This window comes from Desmodus rotundus, chromosome 1 (genome assembly GCF_022682495.2).
Source record: "Desmodus rotundus isolate HL8 chromosome 1, HLdesRot8A.1, whole genome shotgun sequence".
In the NCBI taxonomy this organism is placed as follows: domain Eukaryota; kingdom Metazoa; phylum Chordata; class Mammalia; order Chiroptera; family Phyllostomidae; genus Desmodus; species Desmodus rotundus.
Genome location: NC_071387.1, coordinates 205,105,861 through 205,125,773, shown reverse-complemented (window position 1 = coordinate 205,125,773; position 19,913 = coordinate 205,105,861). Strand labels below are relative to the sequence as shown.

The window sequence follows — 19,913 nt, the reverse complement described above, 5'->3', positions numbered from 1 at the left end:
CCGCTGGTGGCTCTGCTCAGGTTCGCCCTGTTGCGGAGTGCAGGATTTTTTCCGGTTTCCTTACCGGAACGTCCCTGTCGGCGCAGAGCACTAGAGGGGCTCGACAGCGTGCGGAGCCCTGGGAGGATGGTGATTGTGTCGCCTCTCTCCACGGCTAACTCCTCTCCCCCGGCTGCGGGGTTCGGGGTCTGTGCGTTTTGTCAGCAGTTCTTCCTAGCTGTCCTGACCTACCGATTGTGCCCTGCACTATGCCCCTTTCTTTGCCTGTTTGGGACTACGGAATCCTTGACGTTGACGTCGTTAGCGCGGGTTAAGTCCACTTACGGATACGCTTTTCTGGACCACAGCAACGCTGTGGGTTGGCTGGCCCAGCAGGCCCTCTTGCAGAGCTGCTGATTTCACAGGTTTCGCTCCTGCAAAGTCTCTACTGACACACAGCCCTAGAGGAACACAGCTGGGTGTCGTTTTCAGGGACCCAGTGGTTTCCTTTCCACCCTGGATGGGTTCTTTCTCTCCCTGCCTGCCTGGCTGCTCTCTGCCACCTGCAGAGTTGGTTCCCTGTGGTTTCACTATGAGATGTGCTACGACGGTCCCACCCACTGATTGTACCGTGCACGGTGCCCCCTTTCCCGTATTTCATTTGGTGTACGACGACGGTATTTTTGAGTGTGACGTTGCTAACGCAGATTAAGTCCCTCTTCAGTTTGGGCTTGTTGGGGCCCAGCCAGGCTCGGGGCTTTGCCTTCCCTAGACCGGTTGCACCCTGTCGGATTTCTCCGATTTCCCTCCGGGAGTGTGTCTGTGAGCATAGAGACCCAGTGGTGTTTGTGGGGGATTATTTCAGGGACCACTTGGTTTCCTCCCCCCTGAAGCCCTAAATGATGTGCCCCTGCTGCAAGGAGAGTTCTCCCTACGTATTGCCAATAGTTCCTGCCACAGACTTCTCACTGGTAGGTGGTGTCTTGCACTGAGCTCCTTGCTGTGAATTTGTTCCGTGGACGGATTTTTGGACAGTGCCGTCAGTGCACATGCATCTGCGTGCCTAACGGTGTTTGGAGCCCTGCACCGTCGTTGGCCCAGCTGTAGTTTGCCCTGTGTGAGCGAGTGTGCTTTCTCCGGTTTCTTCTCCAGCAGTGTTCCTTGCGTAGAGCCCCTGTGGAGTTGGTTGTGCGGTGATTTTCGGCACAACCTGATTTCCAGCGCCCCCCCCCCACGCCCCCGCACCGCTACTTGCTGGCCCCCTGCTGCAGGGAGAGTTCTCTGTAGGATTTGCTAATAGTTGCTGCCACATACTTCTGAGCAGTGGGTTGTTCCGTGTACTTTGCCCCTTTTTTCGTATTTCATTCGGGTTACGGATTTTTTGACGGTGGCGTTGTTGGTGTGCTAGAACTCCGGCTTCAAATTCGCGTTTTCGCACCCCTGCAACGCTGTTTTCTCTGCGGGGGCTGGCCCTGTGGCGGTGGGTGTGATTTCTCCGGGTTGCTCTCTAGCAACGTCTCTCTGGGAGCAGAAGGCTAGAGGGGGTGCCGGGGCGCTGATTTCAGGGAGACCCGTGGGGTCGTCTCCTCCCTGCGGGGTTCACTGGTCGGCCCCGCACCCCCACCCCGCCACAGGGTGGCTTCTCTCTTTGCTTTGCTCCTGGTTCTCCCTACCTTGTCCTGTGGTGGTGATTGCTCGTTGCTCCGTGCCCGTTGATTCGTATTTCTTTCGCGTTTACCGTTTCACTTGAGTTTGTGGGTTGCGGGTAATTCCGTTTTCAAGTACACGGACTTTTTTTTTGTTTGTTTTTGACGTCCGGTTTGCATCCGCGCAGCAGGGAGAAGAGCATAAATACCGAGGCTGCTGGTACGGCTGAAGGCTTTGGCTCGTGCATCAGCTCAGACGCTTGTGTCCTCCTGGTCCGAGGTCTCTGCGATGGAGCAGCACTTTCTCGACGTCGTGAATCCGGCCTGGGATGCCGCTGAGTGCGCGCCACATTCCCGGCGTCCGTGGTGGCCGATCTCCGAAGATTCCGCGCCGTGGCCGCTGCCTCTCTACCCGGTACTGGGAGAGGGGGCAGGTCCCGGTGGCGCTTACGACGGGCAACTGCTTTGCAGTCCTTGTTGGCGGCTGCCCTCGGTCTACGAGCGGTACAGACGCTCTACGGGTGACCAGAGCCCCTGGGAGGCAAGCCCCGCGCAGCCCAGGCCCAGCGTCTCGCTGGAGACGCTAGAGACGCTGGAGACCCCAGCAGCAGCCGCCAGAGAGCGTGAGCCCGCAGAGGAAAGCGCGTCCCAGCCGATTGCACCGGCCCTGTGGCCCAACGCCGGAGACGGACTGCAGATCGCCGAGAACATAGAAGGCGCGCGCCCTGCAGAGCGCCGTCCCTCTCGGCGTCCCGCTGGATGGTGCCCGCACCCGGATTTCTCAGGCTGCCTGCGCCGGATCCGTCGCGCTGTCTGCACCCTGAGCCGCGCGGCTGCTGGCTGCTGCGCGGCCTTCTTGGACGTGAAAGAGCCCTGAGATCGCAGCGGGCAGGGAGCCTTTGGGGGTCGTCCGCGGCACAAGGGGCTCCGTTTCCAATAAAATGGCGTGGTATTCCTTCAGTGTCCCCTGGCAATTATCGTCTCTTTGTCCCGGCAGCTGTGGTTTGTGCCGTGTCCTCGCTCGCTCTGTACTCCGCACTTTTTGCTTTTCTTGTCTGGCTTTTACTGTCGCTGCTCCATACTGGCTCTAACTGACTGACAGTCACTGGTACTAACCGGCTCCGTTCATTACAGACTTTTACTTTTGGACGCGTTTAGCTACACAGAGGACGTTAGAGCGGGTCAGCTCCGTTGTCAACTACGAGCGTTTGGTTGATGGACAAGGCTCAGTGCCCTCGGCTCTCTGGCACCTCTCAGCCGATGCAAGGCAGCCGATTCCTGCGGTTTCTCTCCAGCAACGTCTCTGTCGGCACAGCTCTGGACGGCGGGCTGTGTGGCTACTTTAAGGAGACCGTTGGTAGCCTCGCCTCTCTACACCGCTCCCTGCTTTCTAGGATCTGCGGGGCTGGTTCTCTGTGCCGTGTGCCGAAGGATCGGGCCGCCTTGTGGGCCCCTGATGGTTGATCCCTGCTCTGTGCTCCTTTACGCCTATGAAATCGTGTCTACCGTTTCCTCGACGTTGACGTCGTTAGTGCCGATTCACTCCGTTATCAACGGCGGATCCCGGACCACGGCACCGCTGGTGGCTCTGCTCACGTTCGCCCTGTTGCGGAGTGCAGGATTTTTCCGGTTTCCTTACCGGAACGTCCCTGTCGGCGCAGAGCACTGAGGGGCGCGACAGCGCGCGGAGCCCTGGGAGGATGGTGATTGTGTCGCCTCTCTCCACGGCTAACTCCTCTCCCCCGGCTGCGGGGTTCGGGGTCTGTGCGTTTTGTCAGCAGTTCTTCCTAGCTGTCCTGACCTACCGATTGTGCCCTGCACTATGCCCCTTTCTTTGCCTGTTTGGGACTACGGAATCCTTGACGTTGACGTCGTTAGCGCGGGTTAAGTCCACTTACGGATACGCTTTTCTGGACCACAGCAACGCTGTGGGTTGGCTGGCCCAGCAGGCCCTCTTGCAGAGCTGCTGATTTCTCAGGTTTCGCTCCAGCAAAGTCTCTACTGACACACAGCCCTAGAGGAACACAGCTGGGTGTCGTTTTCAGGGACCCAGTGGTTTCCTTTCCACCCTGGATGGGTTCTTTCTCTCCCTGCCTGCCTGGCTGCTCTCTGCCACCTGCAGAGTTGGTTCCCTGTGGTTTCACTATGAGATGTGCTACGACGTTCCCACCCACTGATTGTACCGTGCACGGTGCCCCCTTTCCCGTATTTCATTTGGTGTACGACGACGGTATTTTTGAGTGTGACGTTGCTAACGCAGATTAAGTCCCTCTTCAGTTTGGGCTTTTTGGGGCCCAGCCAGGCTCGGGGCTTTGCCTTCCCTCGACCGGTTGCACCCTGTCGGATTTCTCCGATTTCCCTCCGGGAGTGTGTCTGTGAGCATAGAGACCCAGTGGTGTTTGTGGGGGATTATTTCAGGGACCACTTGGTTTCCTCCCCGCTGAAGCCCTAAATGATGTGCCCCTGCTGCAAGGAGAGTTCTCCCTACGTATTGCCAATAGTTCCTGCCACAGACTTCTCACCGGTAGGTGGTGTCTTGCACTGAGCTCCTTTCTGTGAATTTGTTCCGTGGACGGATTTTTGGACAGTGCCGTCAGTGCAGATGCATCTGCGTGCCTAACGGTGTTTGGAGCCCTGCACCGTCGTTGGCCCAGCTGTAGTTTGCCCTGTGTGAGCGAGTGTGCTATCTCCGGTTTCTTCTCCAGCAGTGTTCCTTGCGTAGAGCCCCTGTGGAGTTGGTTGTGCGGTGATTTTCGGCACAACTTGATTTCCAGCGCCCCCCCCCACGCCCCCGCACCGCTACTTGCTGGCCCCCTGCTGCAGGGAGAGTTCTCTGTAGGATTTGCTAATAGTTGCTGCCACATACTTCTGAGCAGTGGGTTGTTCCGTGTACTTTGCCCCTTTTTTCGTATTTCATTCGGGTTACGGATTTTTTGACGGTGGCGTTGTTGGTGTGCTAGAACTCCGGCTTCAAATTCGCGTTTTCGCACCCCTGCAACGCTGTTTTCTCTGCGGGGGCTGGCCCTGTGGCGGTGGGTGTGATTTCTCCGGGTTGCTCTCTAGCAACGTCTCTCTGGGAGCAGAAGGCTAGAGGCGGTGCCGGGGCGCTGATTTCAGGGAGACCCGTGGGGTCGTCTCCTCCCTGCGGGGTTCACTGGTCGGCCCCGCACCCCCACCCCGCCACAGGGTGGCTTCTCTCTTTGCTTTGCTCCTGGTTCTCCCTACCTTGTCCTGTGGTGGTGATTGCTCGTTGCTCCGTGCCCGTTGATTCGTATTTCTTTCGCGTTTACCGTTTCACTTGAGTTTGTGGGTTGCGGGTAATTCCGTTTTCAAGTACACGGACTTTTTTTTTGTTTGTTTTTGACGTCCGGTTTGCATCCGCGCAGCAGGGAGAAGAGCATAAATACCGAGGCTGCTGGTACGGCTGAAGGCTTTGGCTCGTGCATCAGCTCAGACGCTTGTGTCCTCCTGGTCCGAGGTCTCTGCGATGGAGCAGCACTTTCTCGACGTCGTGAATCCGGCCTGGGATGCCGCTGAGTGCGCGCCACATTCCCGGCGTCCGTGGTGGCCGATCTCCGAAGATTCCGCGCCGCGGCCGCTGCCTCTCTACCCGGTACTGGGAGAGGGGGCAGGCCCCGGTGGCGCTTACGACGGGCAACTGCTTTGCAGTCCTTGTTGGCGGCTGCCCTCGGTCTACGAGCGGTACAGACGCTCTACGGGTGACCAGAGCCCCTGGGAGGCAAGCCCCGCGCAGCCCAGGCCCAGCGTCTCGCTGGAGACGCTAGAGACGCTGGAGACCCCAGCAGCAGCCGCCAGAGAGCCTGAGCCCGCAGAGGAAAGCGCGTCCCAGCCGATTGCACAGGCCCTGAGGCCCAACGCTGGAGACGGACTGCAGATCGCCGAGAACGTAGAAGGCGCGCGCCCTGCAGAGCGCCGTCCCTCTCGGCGTCCCGCCGGATGGTGCCCGCACCCGGATTTCTCAGGCTGCCTGCGCTGGATCCGTCGCGCTGTCTGCACCCTGAGCCGCGCGGCTGCTGGCTGCTGCGCGGCCTTCTTGGACGTGAAAGAGCCCTGAGATCGCAGCGGGCAGGGAGCCTTTGGGGGCCGTCCGCGGCACAATAAAATGGCGTGGTGTTCCTTCAGTGTCCCCTGGCAATTATCGTCTCTTTGTCCCGGCAGCCCTGGTCTTGCCGTGTCCTCGCTCGCTGCGTCCTCTACACTTCTTGCTTTTATTTTCTTTGCTTTTACTGTCGCTGCTCCATACTGGCTCTAATGACTGACAGTCACTGGTACTAACCGGCTGCGTTCATTACAGACTTTTACTTTTGGACGCGTTTACTTACACAGAGGACGTTAGAGCGGGTCAGCTCCGCTGTCAACTACGAGCGTTTGGTTGATGGACAAGGCTCAGTGCCCTCGGCTCTCTGGCACCTCTCGGCCGACGCAAGGCAGCCGATTTCTCCGGTTTCTCTCCAGCAACGTCTCTGGCGGCAGAGCTCTGGACTGCGGGCTGTGTGCCTACTTCAAGGAGACCGTTGCTTGCCTCGCCTCTCTACCCCGCTCCTTGCTTTCCGGGCTCTGCGGGGCTGGTTCTCTGTGCCGTGTGCCGAAGGATCGGGCCGCCTTGTGGGCCCCTGATGGTTGATCCCTGCTCTGTGCTCCTTTACGCCTATGAAATCGTGTCTACCGTTTTCTCGACGTTGACGTCGTGAGTGCCGATTCACTCCGTTGTCAACGGCGGATCCCGGACCACGGCACCGCTGTTGGCTCTGCTCACGTTCGCCCTGTTGCGGAGTGCAGGATTTTTTCCGGTTTCCTTACCGGAACGTCCCTGTCGGCGCAGAGCACTGAGGGGCGCGACAGCGCGCGGAGCCCTGGGAGGATGGTGATTGTGTCGCCTCTCTGCACGGCTAACTCCTCTCCCCCGGCTGCGGGGTTTGGGGTCTGTGCGTTTTGTCAGCAGTTCTTCCTAGCTGTCCTGACCTACCGATTGTGCCCTGCACTATGCCCCTTTCTTTGCCTGTTTGGGACTACGGAATCCTTGACGTTGACGTCGTTAGCGCCGTCAAGTGGGTTAAGTCCACTTACGGATACGCTTTTCTGGACCACAGCAACGCTGTGGGTTGGCTGGCCCAGCAGGCCCTCTTGCAGAGCTGCTGATTTCTCAGGTTTCGCTCCAGCAAAGTCTCTACTGACACACAGCCCTAGAGGAACACAGCTGGGTGTCGTTTTCAGGGACCCAGTGGTTTCCTTTCCACCCTGGATGGGTTCTTTCTCTCCCTGCCTGCCTGGCTGCTCTCTGCCACCTGCAGAGTTGGTTCCCTGTGGTTTCACTATGAGATGTGCTGCGACGTTCCCACCCACTGATTGTACCGTGCACGGTGCCCCCTTTCCCGTATTTCATTTGGTGTACGACGACGGTATTTTTGAGTGTGACGTTGCTAACGCAGATTAAGTCCCTCTTCAGTTTGGGCTTGTTGGGGCCCAGCCAGGCTCGGGGCTTTGCCTTCCCTAGACCGGTTGCAGCCTGTCGGATTTCTCCGATTTCCCTCCGGGAGTGTGTCTGTGAGCATAGAGACCCAGTGGTGTTTGTGGGGGATTATTTCAGGGACCACTTGGTTTCCTCCCCCCTGAAGCCCTAAATGATGTGCCCCTGCTGCAAGGAGAGTTCTCCCTACGTATTGCCAATAGTTCCTGCCACAGACTTCTCACCAGTAGGTGGTGTCTTGCACTGAGCTCCTTTCTGTGAATTTGTTCCGTGGACGGATTTTTGGACAGTGCCGTCAGTGCAGATGCATCTGCGTGCCTAACGGTGTTTGGAGCCCTGCACCGTCGTTGGCCCAGCTGTAGTTTGCCCTGTGTGAGCGAGTGTGCTTTCTCCGGTTTCTTCTCCAGCAGTGTTCCTTGCGTAGAGCCCCTGTGGAGTTGGTTGTGCGGTGATTTTCGGCACAACTTGATTTCCAGCGCCCCCCCCCCCCCACGCCCCCGCACCGCTACTTGCTGGCCCCCTGCTGCAGGGAGAGTTCTCTGTAGGATTTGCTAATAGTTGCTGCCACATACTTCTGAGCAGTGGGTTGTTCCGTGTACTTTGCCCCTTTTTTCGTATTTCATTCGGGTTACGGATTTTTTGACGGTGGCGTTGTTGGTGTGCTAGAACTCCGGCTTCAAATTCGCGTTTTCGCACCCCTGCAACGCTGTTTTCTCTGCGGGGGCTGGCCCTGTGGCGGTCGGTGTGATTTCTCCGGGTTGCTCTCTAGCAACGTCTCTCTGGGAGCAGAAGGCTAGAGGGGGTGCCGGGGCGCTGATTTCAGGGAGACCCGTGGGGTCGTCTCCTCCCTGCGGGGTTCACTGGTCGGCCCCGCACCCCCACCCCGCCACAGGGTGGCTTCTCTCTTTGCTTTGCTCCTGGTTCTCCCTACCTTGTCCTGTAGTGGTGATTGCTCGTTGCTCCGTGCCCGTTGATTCGTATTTCTTTCGCGTCTACCGTTTCACTTGAGTTTGTGCATTGCGGGTAATTCCGTTTTCAACTACTCGGGGTTTTTTTGTTGTTTTTGACGTCTGACTTATGTCCACCCACCAGCGAACAGAGCATAATCACCCATGTTGCTGGTACCGCTGAAGGCTTTGGTTCCTGCATGAGCTTGGACACTTGTGGCCTCCTGGGCTGAGGTCTCTGCGATGGAGCAGCACTTTCTTGACATTGTGAAGCCAATGTGGTACGCCTGTACTGGGCTCCACAGCTCCAGCCTCTGTGGTTGCTTGTGTCTGAAAACTCTGAGCTGTGACTCCTGTCCCTCCACCAGTTACTGGGAGAGTCCCCAGGCTGCTATAGTACAGACCACGTGGTGGGTTTGGTGGATGGTATATTGTTACTGAATGGACCCCCCTTTTGCTGTGGGCATTGCCCCCTCCCCCACTCCTTACTTGTTCTACTTGCCAGGTGTCAGGGGAAAGACATCTTTCAATGCCAGACATTGGTGAAAATGAAAGGAATTATTTATTTAGCACTCATACAGACTGAGAGTATGACTCCGTGTGTGCATGGAAACGAGTAAAGTTCTGTACAATACGCACAGACACACAGTCCTTCATTCTCCCCTCCTGGAGGTCCAGGATACTGTTTCTCAGGAAAAGAAGTAGAAGTCCCTGGCTTGGGTTCCCGGCACCATCAGCTGTGTGTCGTGTGGAGATCTCCAGTTAATGCCAAACCCTGTGGCATCTTCTCATGTCTCACCAGCAAGAGTCCTCTCACCCCCTTTCTTCCAGGCAAAGTGTCTCCTGCTTCCTAAGCCACATGAGAAAATGGAGCACCCCAAATCCATGTGGTTCTGACTCTCGCCAAAGCCAAGTGGTGCTCTCCCAGCAAGGCTGCTGCCCCTGGGTTTCAATCCCAGCACCAATAGGGCTGCTTCCTCTGCAGCCCTATTTCCAACTCCTCCCATAACTGACTTCACCTGGCAAGGAACCAATGCTCTGCAAGCTCTCCAGCAGGTGCTGTAACCAGGGGGAGCTGCCTCATTACATCTTGGGTGGAAGTCACTCCTGTGCCCCTGGCCCTAAGGGTCGCCACAGCTATTTAACATATCCATGGAAACAGTTAAAGGTGACAGATATGTTAAATGACCATGCGGGAGGTTAGCTGCGAAGGTGTTGCTATTCAAAACAACTCCCAATGGCCCTGCTCCAGGCGTCCCAACCCTCAGCTCAGACTTGTGGGGGTGAGGACATCCTTCATATATTTTTTCTATTTCCTGAATACCCTGAGTTCTCCACCCCACTACAAATCCTTCTTTGCGCGCCCCCCCCCCCACCTTTGGCAGCACCCTGCTACCAGGCTACGGTTGCGCTTACAACGGGGAAGTGCTTTGCAGTCCTGTTGGTGGCTGCGCTCGGTCCACCAGCGGTACAGACTCTTCACTGGAGCCCAGAGCCCCTGGGAGGCAAGCCCAGCGCAGCGCATTCCGAGCCTCTCGCTAGAGGCACTAAAGACCCCAGCAGCAGCCGCCAGCGAGCCTGAGCCCGTGAAGGAATCCGGGTCCCAGCGGCTTTCGCTGGCCCTGTCGCCCTACGCGGGAGACGGACTGCAGATCGCCAGGACCTTTGAAGGCGCGCGCCCAGCGAGGCCCCGAGCTGTGCCGCACTCTGAAGGTGGCGCGCGGTCACAACCTGAGTGGGCTCCAGTCCGTCTGTGGCATCGGCGGCAGGCCCACGGAACGCTGCTGCCACGCGCTTTCCTTTGCTGGCTCAGGAGCTCCGGCAGGTGCTGGGGGCGTCCTCTGTGTCCCTCTCCCGAGGCCAGGACTGGGCTGCGCTGCGCTTGGCTCGCAGGGGCTCTGGGCTCCGTTTAGGAGTGAGCACCGCTCGGTGACCGACGTCAGCCGCCAAGAAGGTGTGGAAAATTCGTCCTAAGTGCAGAGGTGGCTTGCCGACTCTCCCAGTACCGGGTAGGGGGGCAGAGGCCACGGCCCGAGTCTTCGGAGGCCAGTAACCACGGAGGCCGGGGCTGTGGCGCCCCGCCTGCGGACTCCCAAGCCGGCTTCACAGCGTCGAAAAAGTTCTGCTCCATGGCCCAGACCTCGGACCAGGAGGTCACAAGCGTCCCAGCTGATGCACGAGGCCAAGCCTGCCCAGGTGCCAGCGGCCTGGGTATTTACACTCCCCTGGCTGGTGGGTGCATGCAAGCCAGACATCGAAAAAACCCAGGAATTTGTAACGGACCCAGCTGCCTTGAACCATGCAAGAAAATAAATAGACTCAAAACAATACGAAAAAAGATGTACTGGAGAGTCCAGAGCAGACTGCAAGCACACCGACAAAACAGCACGGCCAGACCCAGGAAAGAAACCTGGACAACACAGCCTCCAGAACGTGGACAGCAGGCAACTGCCCGCAAAGGCTGGGAAACAGCAGGTGCCTGGACCAACCTGCACTCACTGCCCTCTAGGCTTCTGAGCCCAAAGCAGAATTGCCGATGAGAAATGGAGAACCCGCAGAGCTGATCCGGGCCTACGGTGCCCGAGAAAATAGATACGCTCTAGCTCCAAAGGTCCGAGAACATCATACAAGCATTCTGGCGAGACAGCGTAGCAGCACCACCGACACAAATCAGAGAACCATGCAGTGCCTGGAGAGCAGGCACTGGTGCTGGCAGGCGAAGACACAAGGGGTCCCTGAAGTCATCCTGCAGTCACCGCCCTCGGGGAGTCTGTTGCCCTGTGGGCTCGGGGCGCCAGAACCGCCACCCACAGGCAGGGACTGGGGTGGGGCTTCAACAGGACTCTCGTGCGCACCCCACAGCCTTGGAAGAATATTTAGAGCTCCTGCTTGATAGGAGACTATCTGAAAAGCAGCAGGAAGCACAGCTTATGAAGAGGAGAAAAAGGAAGCGAGTTGCCCTTTACAATGATTGGTTATCACAGTCGGGGGTTTCCAGAAGCCACAGGGTTGGTTAGAAGCCACGGCCACATACCATATTAGGAAGAAAACTGAAGTTCCTTTCCCATATTCGAAGTTATTTACACGAAATAAGTTTGGGTGGTGGTGTGTAATATCCGCTATCGGAATTTCCAAGCCGGGAAATCCCGCTGTCGGAATTTCCAAGCCAGGAAATCCCGCTGTCGGAATTTCCAAGCCTGGAAATCCCACTACTGTGATTTTTATTATTTTATTTTATTTTATTTTATTTTATTTTATTTACATTTTATTTTGTGTTGTTTTGTTTTATTTTATTTTAATTATTTTATTTATTTATTTATTTATTTTATTTTGTTTTATTTTATTTTATTTTATTTAACAAGATTTTCTTTTCTTTTCACTCCTAGGACCCCTATCTTCCGGTTAGCGCCCCTCAAGTCCCAGGTCGGCAGTTTCTGGGTGGCTGCACCCCCGAATGCGTCAAGACAGTTTTCGCGTCGGCCGGCACACCGCTGTTTGCACCCCTCTGGGCCCTGGCAGCGTGAGATGCGCAGCGTGCTCCGCCTTTTCTCGGTCCCTGCGACACAGCTGCTTTGTCACACGTGGTTTGGAGCACTGCCCGCCTCGCTCGCAGCTTCTCTGATGGTTTCTCCTTTTAGCCGGGGGGTGGGGGGGGTGGGGGGGGGGTGGGGGGGTGGCGGAGAGCCAGGTGCTCTCAGTGGGCCTGCGGTCCTCCCCAGCCCCGCATCTGGGGCAGGCGGGGGCTGGCTGGGGCGCCCAAGGCAGGAAACGGACCCAGTGAGCAGGTTTCTGAGGGGAGGGGTGGAGTTCACAGGGCAGGGAGAGGATCGCCCTGCCTTGGAGACAGGCCGTTCAGAGAGAAAGGTGGCCCCGCAACTATCCCCACCCAGGCCCTTTCATGCTCCAGGTAGCTGAGGGAGAGGTCAAAGTTTTTCTTGAATCTGCGGGGCCTTGATTGCCTTCAGCTCAACACAGTCCAAGGAGGCACGTTTGGGAGAGGCTACTTCTGAACTCCTTCACTACCAGGAGACAAGACAAGTGTGATCCGATCCAATCGTTAACAGAATCACAGCTCCAACCTCTGTGCTGCTTTCAGGAGGTAAAGAAAAGTGAAAAGCCATTAAGGGTTCAAAAGAAAGGAGGCCACAAAGACATACTCACATCTAATTAATTCTAAGAGGAATCTCGTTCCCTCAGGTTCACAGCTTTGAAGTAGGTCTGTATCTCACCATTACCGTTGCTGCATGATTCCAACACCAGCCTTCTTCTCCTGGCGGTATGGGAAATCCTGATGCAACTTAACACGGGCTGGCTTCCTAGATCCACGGAATTATGGTTCCAAACGACTGTTGAGCAAAGCTGGGCAGCATAGCTGTAGTTGTACTTTGGGCTTAACTTCTCTCCATACTATTCAGAGTAACTGTAGAAGGAGCAAGTCAGTTAAGTGACAGGGTGGAAGATGCGTCTGAGCATCCTGACCATGATCAAATGAATTCAAACAAAAATGTTGAAAGTAGTAAAATGAATATAAGGGTTCCAAAATAAAGATCCGGCAAACGTGGGTTTCATACCTACTCTGTAAATGTCAGGTTCTGAGCCGATTTGTTGTTAGAGATACAAATGTCTCGCCTTCCCAGCCAGCCTGAACACAGCCTCTGGGGGTGGGGTGCTGAATCTGCCCTGGAGTCACCTGCAAGTGCTTCCTTAGGCAAGGGAAGGGAAGGGAAGCTCAGGGCTCCACCCTCTTTCCCTAACACCAGACAGGGAAATACTGCAGAGATGATCAGAGATCTGGAATTACCAGTACCTTTATGATAAAGTTGAATTACAGTCCAGACAAAATGGAGTGAATGTCTTTCTCTGAAAATATACATACTGACTTTACATAGTCAGCAGCATACACGTGGGCCGGCTGCCCCAGCAAGCCAGGGTGCAGGGAGGGTCATTTCTCAGGTTTCTCTCCAGCAAAGTCTCTCCTGACACACAGCCCTGGAGGCGATGGCTGTGTGCTGCTTTCACAGCATCTGAGTGTAGTTTCTTTGCCTCCCTGCTTGCCTAGCTGCTTTTTGCCCTCTGCACAATTAGGTGCTAGTGTGGATTAACTCTTTTTATCAATTATGGTGTTTTGACCACAGCAATTCTCTGGGCTGTGTGACTGGCTTGTCCCATTGCAGGAGTATGATTTCTGTGTTTTTATTTTACTATAGTAGATAACTAATACATTTCATTTTAGATGATCTTATTTACTTGTTACTTGTATTAAGTTTTTATAAACAGTTAAGAAAGTTAAATGCTTAAACTTGAGTTTTAAATAAAAGAAAATAGTAAGTAAAATAAAATATAATAAAACAAATGAAAAGGAAAACAATTCTAAAATGTTATACTTTAGGGAATCCTGGACAAGATGGGGGAGACATAGGTAGAAACCGTTCCCTTCCTCGAACAACCAAAAGGAAGTAACAACCAATCTAAAATTAATAAACAACCAAAAGCACCAGAAAATCAACCTTCACGGATCTCTGACAACCAAGGAATTAAGGAAAAGATCAAGCAGAACAACCAGACAAGTAAAGCAGCGGAACACGCAGGGCGACTCCGAAAAACCTGGGTGACACAGCACCCTTGGGGGCTGAGCTCGGAGGGCTCCCTGGGATGGGCTGACTTAAGGGGACTCAGAGGTGGCTGTGGGCTACAGCTGGGGTTGCCTCCGTGGGAGTTTCTCCCAGTCTGACGCCAGAGTTTCCGGAAAAGTGCACTAGAGATGAGCAGGCAGCTGCCCTTGCCCTCTCTGAAGGCTGCCCTGGGGGGCTGAATACCTAAGGCCCGCCCCCTTACAACTTTCTGCTGCACCAAGATAGGGCCCAAATGAAAGAACAGAGCAAAGCCTCAGAAAGAGGGCTAGGAGGAGATTGAGGAGGAGATTGCCAACCTATCTAATGGAGAATTTAAAGCACTGGTAATCAAAATGCTCACAGTACTGATTGAGCTTGGTCAAAAAAAAATGAAAGAACAAATGAAAGATACCCAAAATGAAATAAAGCAAAATATTCAGGGAACCAACAGTGACAGGAAGGAAATCAAGATTCAAAGCAACGATTTGGAACAAAAGGAAAAATAAACATCCAACGAGATCAGAATGAAGAAACAAGAACCCCCAAAAATGAAGAGACGCTGAGGATTCTCTGGGACAACCTGAAATGTTCCAATATCCAAATTATAGGGGTTCCAGGAGGAGAAAAACAACAGCAAGAAATTGAAAACTTATTTGAACAAATAATGAGGAAAACTTCCCCAATCTGGTGAAGGAAATAGACATCCAGGAAGTCCAGGGAGCTCAGAGATTCCAAAAGAAGTTGGACCCAAAGAGGAACACACCAAGGCACATCATCATTAAGTTACCCAAGATTAAAGACAAAGAGAAAATCCTAAAAGCGGCAAGAGAAAAGGAGACAGTTACCTACAAAGGAGTTCCCATAAGACTGTCAGCTGATTTCTCAAAACAAACCTTGCAGGCAAGAAGGGGCTGGAAAGAAGTATTTGGTTTTGTTTTTATTCTTTTGTATTTATTTTAAATATATTTATTGATTATGCTATTACAGTTGTCCCATTTCCCGCCCCCCTCACTCCACTCCATCTTGCCCACCCCCTCCCTCCCACATTCCCCCCCTATAGTTCATGTCCATGGGTCATACTTATAAGTTCTTTGGCTTCTACATTTCCTACACTATTCTTACCCTCCCCCTGTCTATTTGGAAAGAAGTATTTGAAGTCATGAAAGGCAAGGACCTACATCCAAGATTACTCTATCCAGCAAAGCTGTCCTTTAGAATGGAAGGGAAGATAAGGTGCTTCTCAGATAAGGTCAAGTTAAAGGAGTTCATCATCACCAAGCCATTATTATATAAAACGTTAAAGGGACTTATCTAAGAAAAAGAAGATAAAAAATATAAACAGTAAGATGACAACAAACTCAGTTATCAACAAATGAAGCTAAAAGAAAAGAAAAACAATGAAAACAAAAACTAAGCAAACAACCAGAACAGGAACAGAATCAGAGAAATGGAGATCACACGGAGGGATTTCAGTGGGGGGGGGGAAGGCAGGAATAGAGGGGAAAAGGTACAGGGAAGAAGAAGCATAATTAGTAGGCATAAAATAGATGGGGAGAGATAAAAAATGGTATAGGAAACAGGACTCAAAGGAATGCGGGAGGGTTGTGGGGCACGGTGGAGGGGGGTAAAGGAAAAAGCTGGGAAAACTGTAATAGCATAATCAATAAAAAATACTTAAAAAATAAAAAGTTATACATTTAAAGGTACTGTAAAATAAAGAAAAATGTCAAAACTTTCATATATTGATAAAGTATTTTTAAATATAATAGGTTAAATGTCCACACATAAAATAAAAAAATTAACATTGGAATTAACTAAAATAAAATAGACCAGGCTAGGAAAAATAACCGAAGTTACAAAACATTTAAGCTTTATAATGAAAATTAAATCTTTCTCATTTCATGGATATTGGAAAAACTATACTTTTGACCTGAACAGTGTATGATAATCATAATAGATATAAAAATGATAAAAGATAACCACTTTTAAGGAAATTAATGCACCTGGAAACCCCCATTGTAAAACCACAAGTATCCCTGTTGGTGCAAACAACCACGCGGTCAAGGAGATAGTGTCCACATTCCGCAACAATTTGCATTCCCCGACAGGACAGACTTTTTACAGTGGTTGAGCCTCAGCATTCAGGTCCACAGAGAGGTGTCACATGGAATCCTAACAGGAAGCAGGGAGAGGCTGGGTTGCCTGGGATGCCAGAAACTATGTGAAGGGATTATAGGAAGAGACCCTGAGGGAGAAAGGCGAAACTTTGAGACCCCTGGGAGTTCAGTCTCAGTGAATTGCTCTGACCCAGAGGAATCACGGCAGTTGGGTGATTATTAGGATAATTGCAGGGACATTTATTGAGCATTTGCTCTTTGCTGGACACTGTTGACGTCAGGGCCCAGTTTCTAACCCGGATATGTTGGCTACTCTAGTTCAGCTGTATTTGGTAACGTTACAGAGACACCACAGGCCCCAAGTGGTGTCACTTATGCTGAAAGCTCATGATACGGAGCCTGATTTAACTGCAATTTCCACCTGTCTGAGAAATGCAATGTCAATCGCCAGTTTGGAATTTCCCGGGCAAGCACCAGGTAGGTAACCCGTCACATGGAGCCTCTTCATATCTGCCCCCTCCCCCCAAAGATGCAATCTGCATAGAAGAAATACTTCTGTTCTCCCTCCTCCCCTCCAAAGAGGACGTCCTGGTCTGAAAATGATCCTTTCTTTCCTTAGGCTAATAACTCCTCTGCCACACCCTCTGCCCAGAAAAACCTTTCATTTTGGATAAACCCTGGGAGCACCCTTCTACTTGCTAGACGGGATGGTACCTGATTCACGAATCTTTTAACAAAGCCAATGAAATCTTTCAGTTCACTAGTTGACTTTTTGTTCTTTGTCAGCAATAAGTATGAGCCTTGAAAAGTCACCAGTTTGGAGTTGGGATGGGAAAGTAACATGCCCGCTCCAGAAGCTGGATGCAGAAAGCCCACACTACAAAGGACTAGTGGCTGATTTCGCAGTGTCCTTGGCACCAAGGCCTTCCCACTGCACCCAGCTGGCTTGCACCAGGTCGCCAGGTTGTGTGTGATGGAAATCAGGTTTATGGAGAACTGCAGGAAGAAGGGACACGGTGAGAAAAGTGCTGAGAAGTGTTATTAGAAGAACATCTGTCACAAGGGATCGTTGGGGGGGGCGGGTATCAGAGGAAGTCTAAGGACCTGTGAGGACCAAAGGCAGCGGGGGGTTGGGCGGCGGGGAGGTGCAGCCCACGGTCTTCGTGGCCAACTTGGGCAGGTCCGCAGTCAGCAGCTCCAGGATGTCAGGTGGCAGGGCTGGTTCCGGAGAAACCTGGTTGCAGTTGTCTGTCCCAACTGCCAGGTGATAGGAGAAGAGAGTCTTCGGGTGGCAGCCTCCACTCCTGGGGGCGTCTGTGGCTCCTCTGTCTCAGCTGTCCATCCGGACCTGGCATCTCTCCGATTTGCCTGGAGGTGCTCTGTGCCTTGGGTCACTGTTGCTGGCAGAGCCCCTGCAGAAACCTGCAGGGACCAGAATATAGTTCCCGGGTGGTCGATGTCCTGGTCGTCCCAAGGGAGGTGGCCCAGCTTAGGATAGAGAGGGAGCAACCAGGGCCTGCCTTCCTCCTCCAGGCACAAGGGTGGAAGCATGATTGGAGACAGAGACTCGTGTAGGGAATCCTAGGTCTGGTGCACACAGAGTGGAAAGTTCTGCCCCATGGATTGGGCGGCTGAGAAGAGGAAGGTTTCCAGCGGCCCTTTTGCTGTACATTTACCGTCTTGGGTTCATAGGCGTCCAGCCAGTGGGTATTAAGGCTGAGTGGTGACCGGCTTCCCTGGGTGTAAATTGCTTCACTAGGCAGGACCTGAGGACATTAAGGGAAATTAGATCACCTTGGATGGAGTTATCACAAGTGGAATTGTTTATGTTGGTTAATAGGATAAAAGTTTGTTTCTTTGTTTTAAAAAAAACACAGTCTGAAGGGATGAGTCCAGACCTGCTATTGGGAAGGTTATCTTCTGTTAAAAAAACACCTTTGTGCCTGACATTTTCAGGCAGCTTTATGGTCATGGAATCTCAGAGTCCTTCTGCTTGGAACATACCAGCGGATTTTAGCCAGATGGCCAGAGGGAGGAGAGGGGATCTTTGCAGAAAGCCATATTGATGGTCAGTGACAGAAGACAGGCTCAGGCCCTGGGTTTCTGCTGGTCAGTTTCGAAGTTCAAGTATCTTCCGCATTTCAGGCAGCACGTACGCTGGGGACGGACTCCAGGTCTAGGGATCCAGATGCAAACTCTTCGGGCACAAGTCTGCTCCATCATTTCCACACAGGGACACTCAGCTAAGTCACCTCACCTCTGCTGTCCTTCTATTTTTACCTGAGGGTTACAGCTGAAACGTAACATTTTAGAAGGTAGCTTTGAGGATTATATTGGATAACAAAGGCTAAGGAATTAGATAGATACAGAATAGAAGTTGCCATTATAAAAATAATTACAGTTATTATTATCTTCATTGCAATGGTAGTGATGTGATCCAGGATATAAAGGGAACATCAATAAGTAACAAAGGTAGAATTTTCTTCTGTGTGTGTTTACTCTTCATGCATTGATTCCCTTCTTGTGTCCAATCCATAGTGAAATTGTGCTTTCTGACCTGCTTCTTCACACATCCAGACATTCTATGGGCAGATGTGCCAGAGCTGTCCCATCTAAGTTTCCATGATCAAAAGTTCTCTTCAACGTAACAAAGTCAGGTAATTCCAAGCGTGTGGAAGCATGTTTTTCTGTGTGTGTGTGTGTTTCTATGTTTTCTGGGGGGGAGGTGGGGAAGAGAGGGAGAAGGAGAGAAACGTAGACATGAGAGAGAAACACAGATCCGTTGCCTCTCCTACTCTCCATGGAACTACAATGTGGACATGTGCCCTGAGCGGAATCGAACCAGCCACCTTTCACTCTGTGGGACCAAGTCCAACCAACTGAGCTACACTGCTCAGGGCAGCAAGCATGTTTGGGTCACCTGCCATGATGGAGGTGCCGTGCCGGCCGCTCCCCGTACAGAGGAGCACTGGTGCCTGCTCTGGCAGAGCTCCCGCTCTCTGGGGAGAGAGCAAGATCACAGTTAAGGCCACACGAGGACACAGCCAGCTCTCATTCCCTACGATGGTTGGTTGAGTACCTGGAAAGAACACTTCCAATGTTTGTGGTGTCTGGCATCCAAACCGGTGTTTTCCCACGGGGCGAGTGGAAAGATAATGGCAGGGGCAAAGATGGGAAATAAATTCCATAAAGGAACCACAATCCAAACAAAAGCTACACAAAAATGATGATGATAATAAAAGAGGACGAAAGTATTGGATGACACGAGAGGCAGAGGGCTGGAGCTCTGAGCAAGGAAGCCCGCGGTGGCGAGTCCAAGGGGTTCACTGAGGCAACACGCCACCTTTGCTGCTGACTCGGGGCGAGGGATGAGGATATTCAAGCCAGAAGGCTGTGCTGGGCTAGGTTTGAGTGTGGGCTGGACATGGCTTCAAATACTGAGCTCCCCTTGGGGGCTCAGCATTGTGGTGGGGGACCTTCCCAGGGAACACTTGAACCCCAGGGACAGTCATTTCCACCAGGGAAGTTAGGGCCAGGTGGCCGCTGCTGTGGATGCAGCGGAAGAGAAGTGCCCGCGGTGAGAACAGGCCAGCTCGTCAGGCCACAGGGGATCAGTACCAATCACCCACACGATGGGGATCACCTGGACTCAGACAAGTCCTTCTCCCCGGGGCTGGAGGACCTAAAGCCTGTTTTAACCTATAAGCCTTCCACACCTCTCACAGTGTTCCCTGTTATTTTTTAAAGAAAAGGGTGTGTCCCTGACAATGTCCCACCTGTATTTGAAACTTTCATTGACACACAACTGCTCAGAGCTTCGAGAAGAGGGAAGTTCCACTGACCTCGAGTGGCAGTGTGGGGCAAGCTCACCCTTTGGCGTTGGGCATGAGCCCAGACAGGATCTTCAGGGGGCGGTGTTCTCAACACTGCAAATGGGGTGAATTTCGGGAAGGGAAGACAGTGAGAATGTTTTCCAGATTGCACAAATGACCGCTACAATTCAGGTGAAGTCAATGTAGTTGGATTTTGGAGTCAAATAGCCTTCCTCCATCTCTTTACCTGCCTGGACCCAAAATGGGTATTGTTCTACTGGTAAGGGAAGGGGTCACAAGACAGGATGTAGA

At 52.8% G+C, this 19,913-nt stretch overlaps 2 protein-coding genes across 2 annotated transcripts; both read left to right on the top strand.

Annotated features, from left to right (window-relative positions):
* Positions 1–1,914: 1,914 nt before the first annotated feature.
* LOC139440709 (annexin-2 receptor-like) lies at positions 1,915–2,502 on the top strand. Its single transcript, XM_071220692.1, has one exon. The coding sequence runs from the start codon at positions 1,915–1,917 to the stop codon at positions 2,500–2,502; it is 588 nt and encodes a 195-aa protein (XP_071076793.1).
* Positions 2,503–5,112: 2,610 nt separating this feature from the next.
* Positions 5,113–5,700, top strand: LOC139440708 (annexin-2 receptor-like). The gene has a single exon (XM_071220691.1). The coding sequence runs from the start codon at positions 5,113–5,115 to the stop codon at positions 5,698–5,700; it is 588 nt and encodes a 195-aa protein (XP_071076792.1).
* Positions 5,701–19,913: the final 14,213 nt, after the last annotated feature.

What these genes read in the sequence shown, in the direction of transcription:
- LOC139440709 (XM_071220692.1), top strand. Translation starts at nt 1,915, where the DNA reads ATGGAGCAGCACTTTCTCGACGTCGTGAATCCGGCCTGGGATGCCGCT.
- LOC139440708 (XM_071220691.1), top strand. Translation starts at nt 5,113, where the DNA reads ATGGAGCAGCACTTTCTCGACGTCGTGAATCCGGCCTGGGATGCCGCT.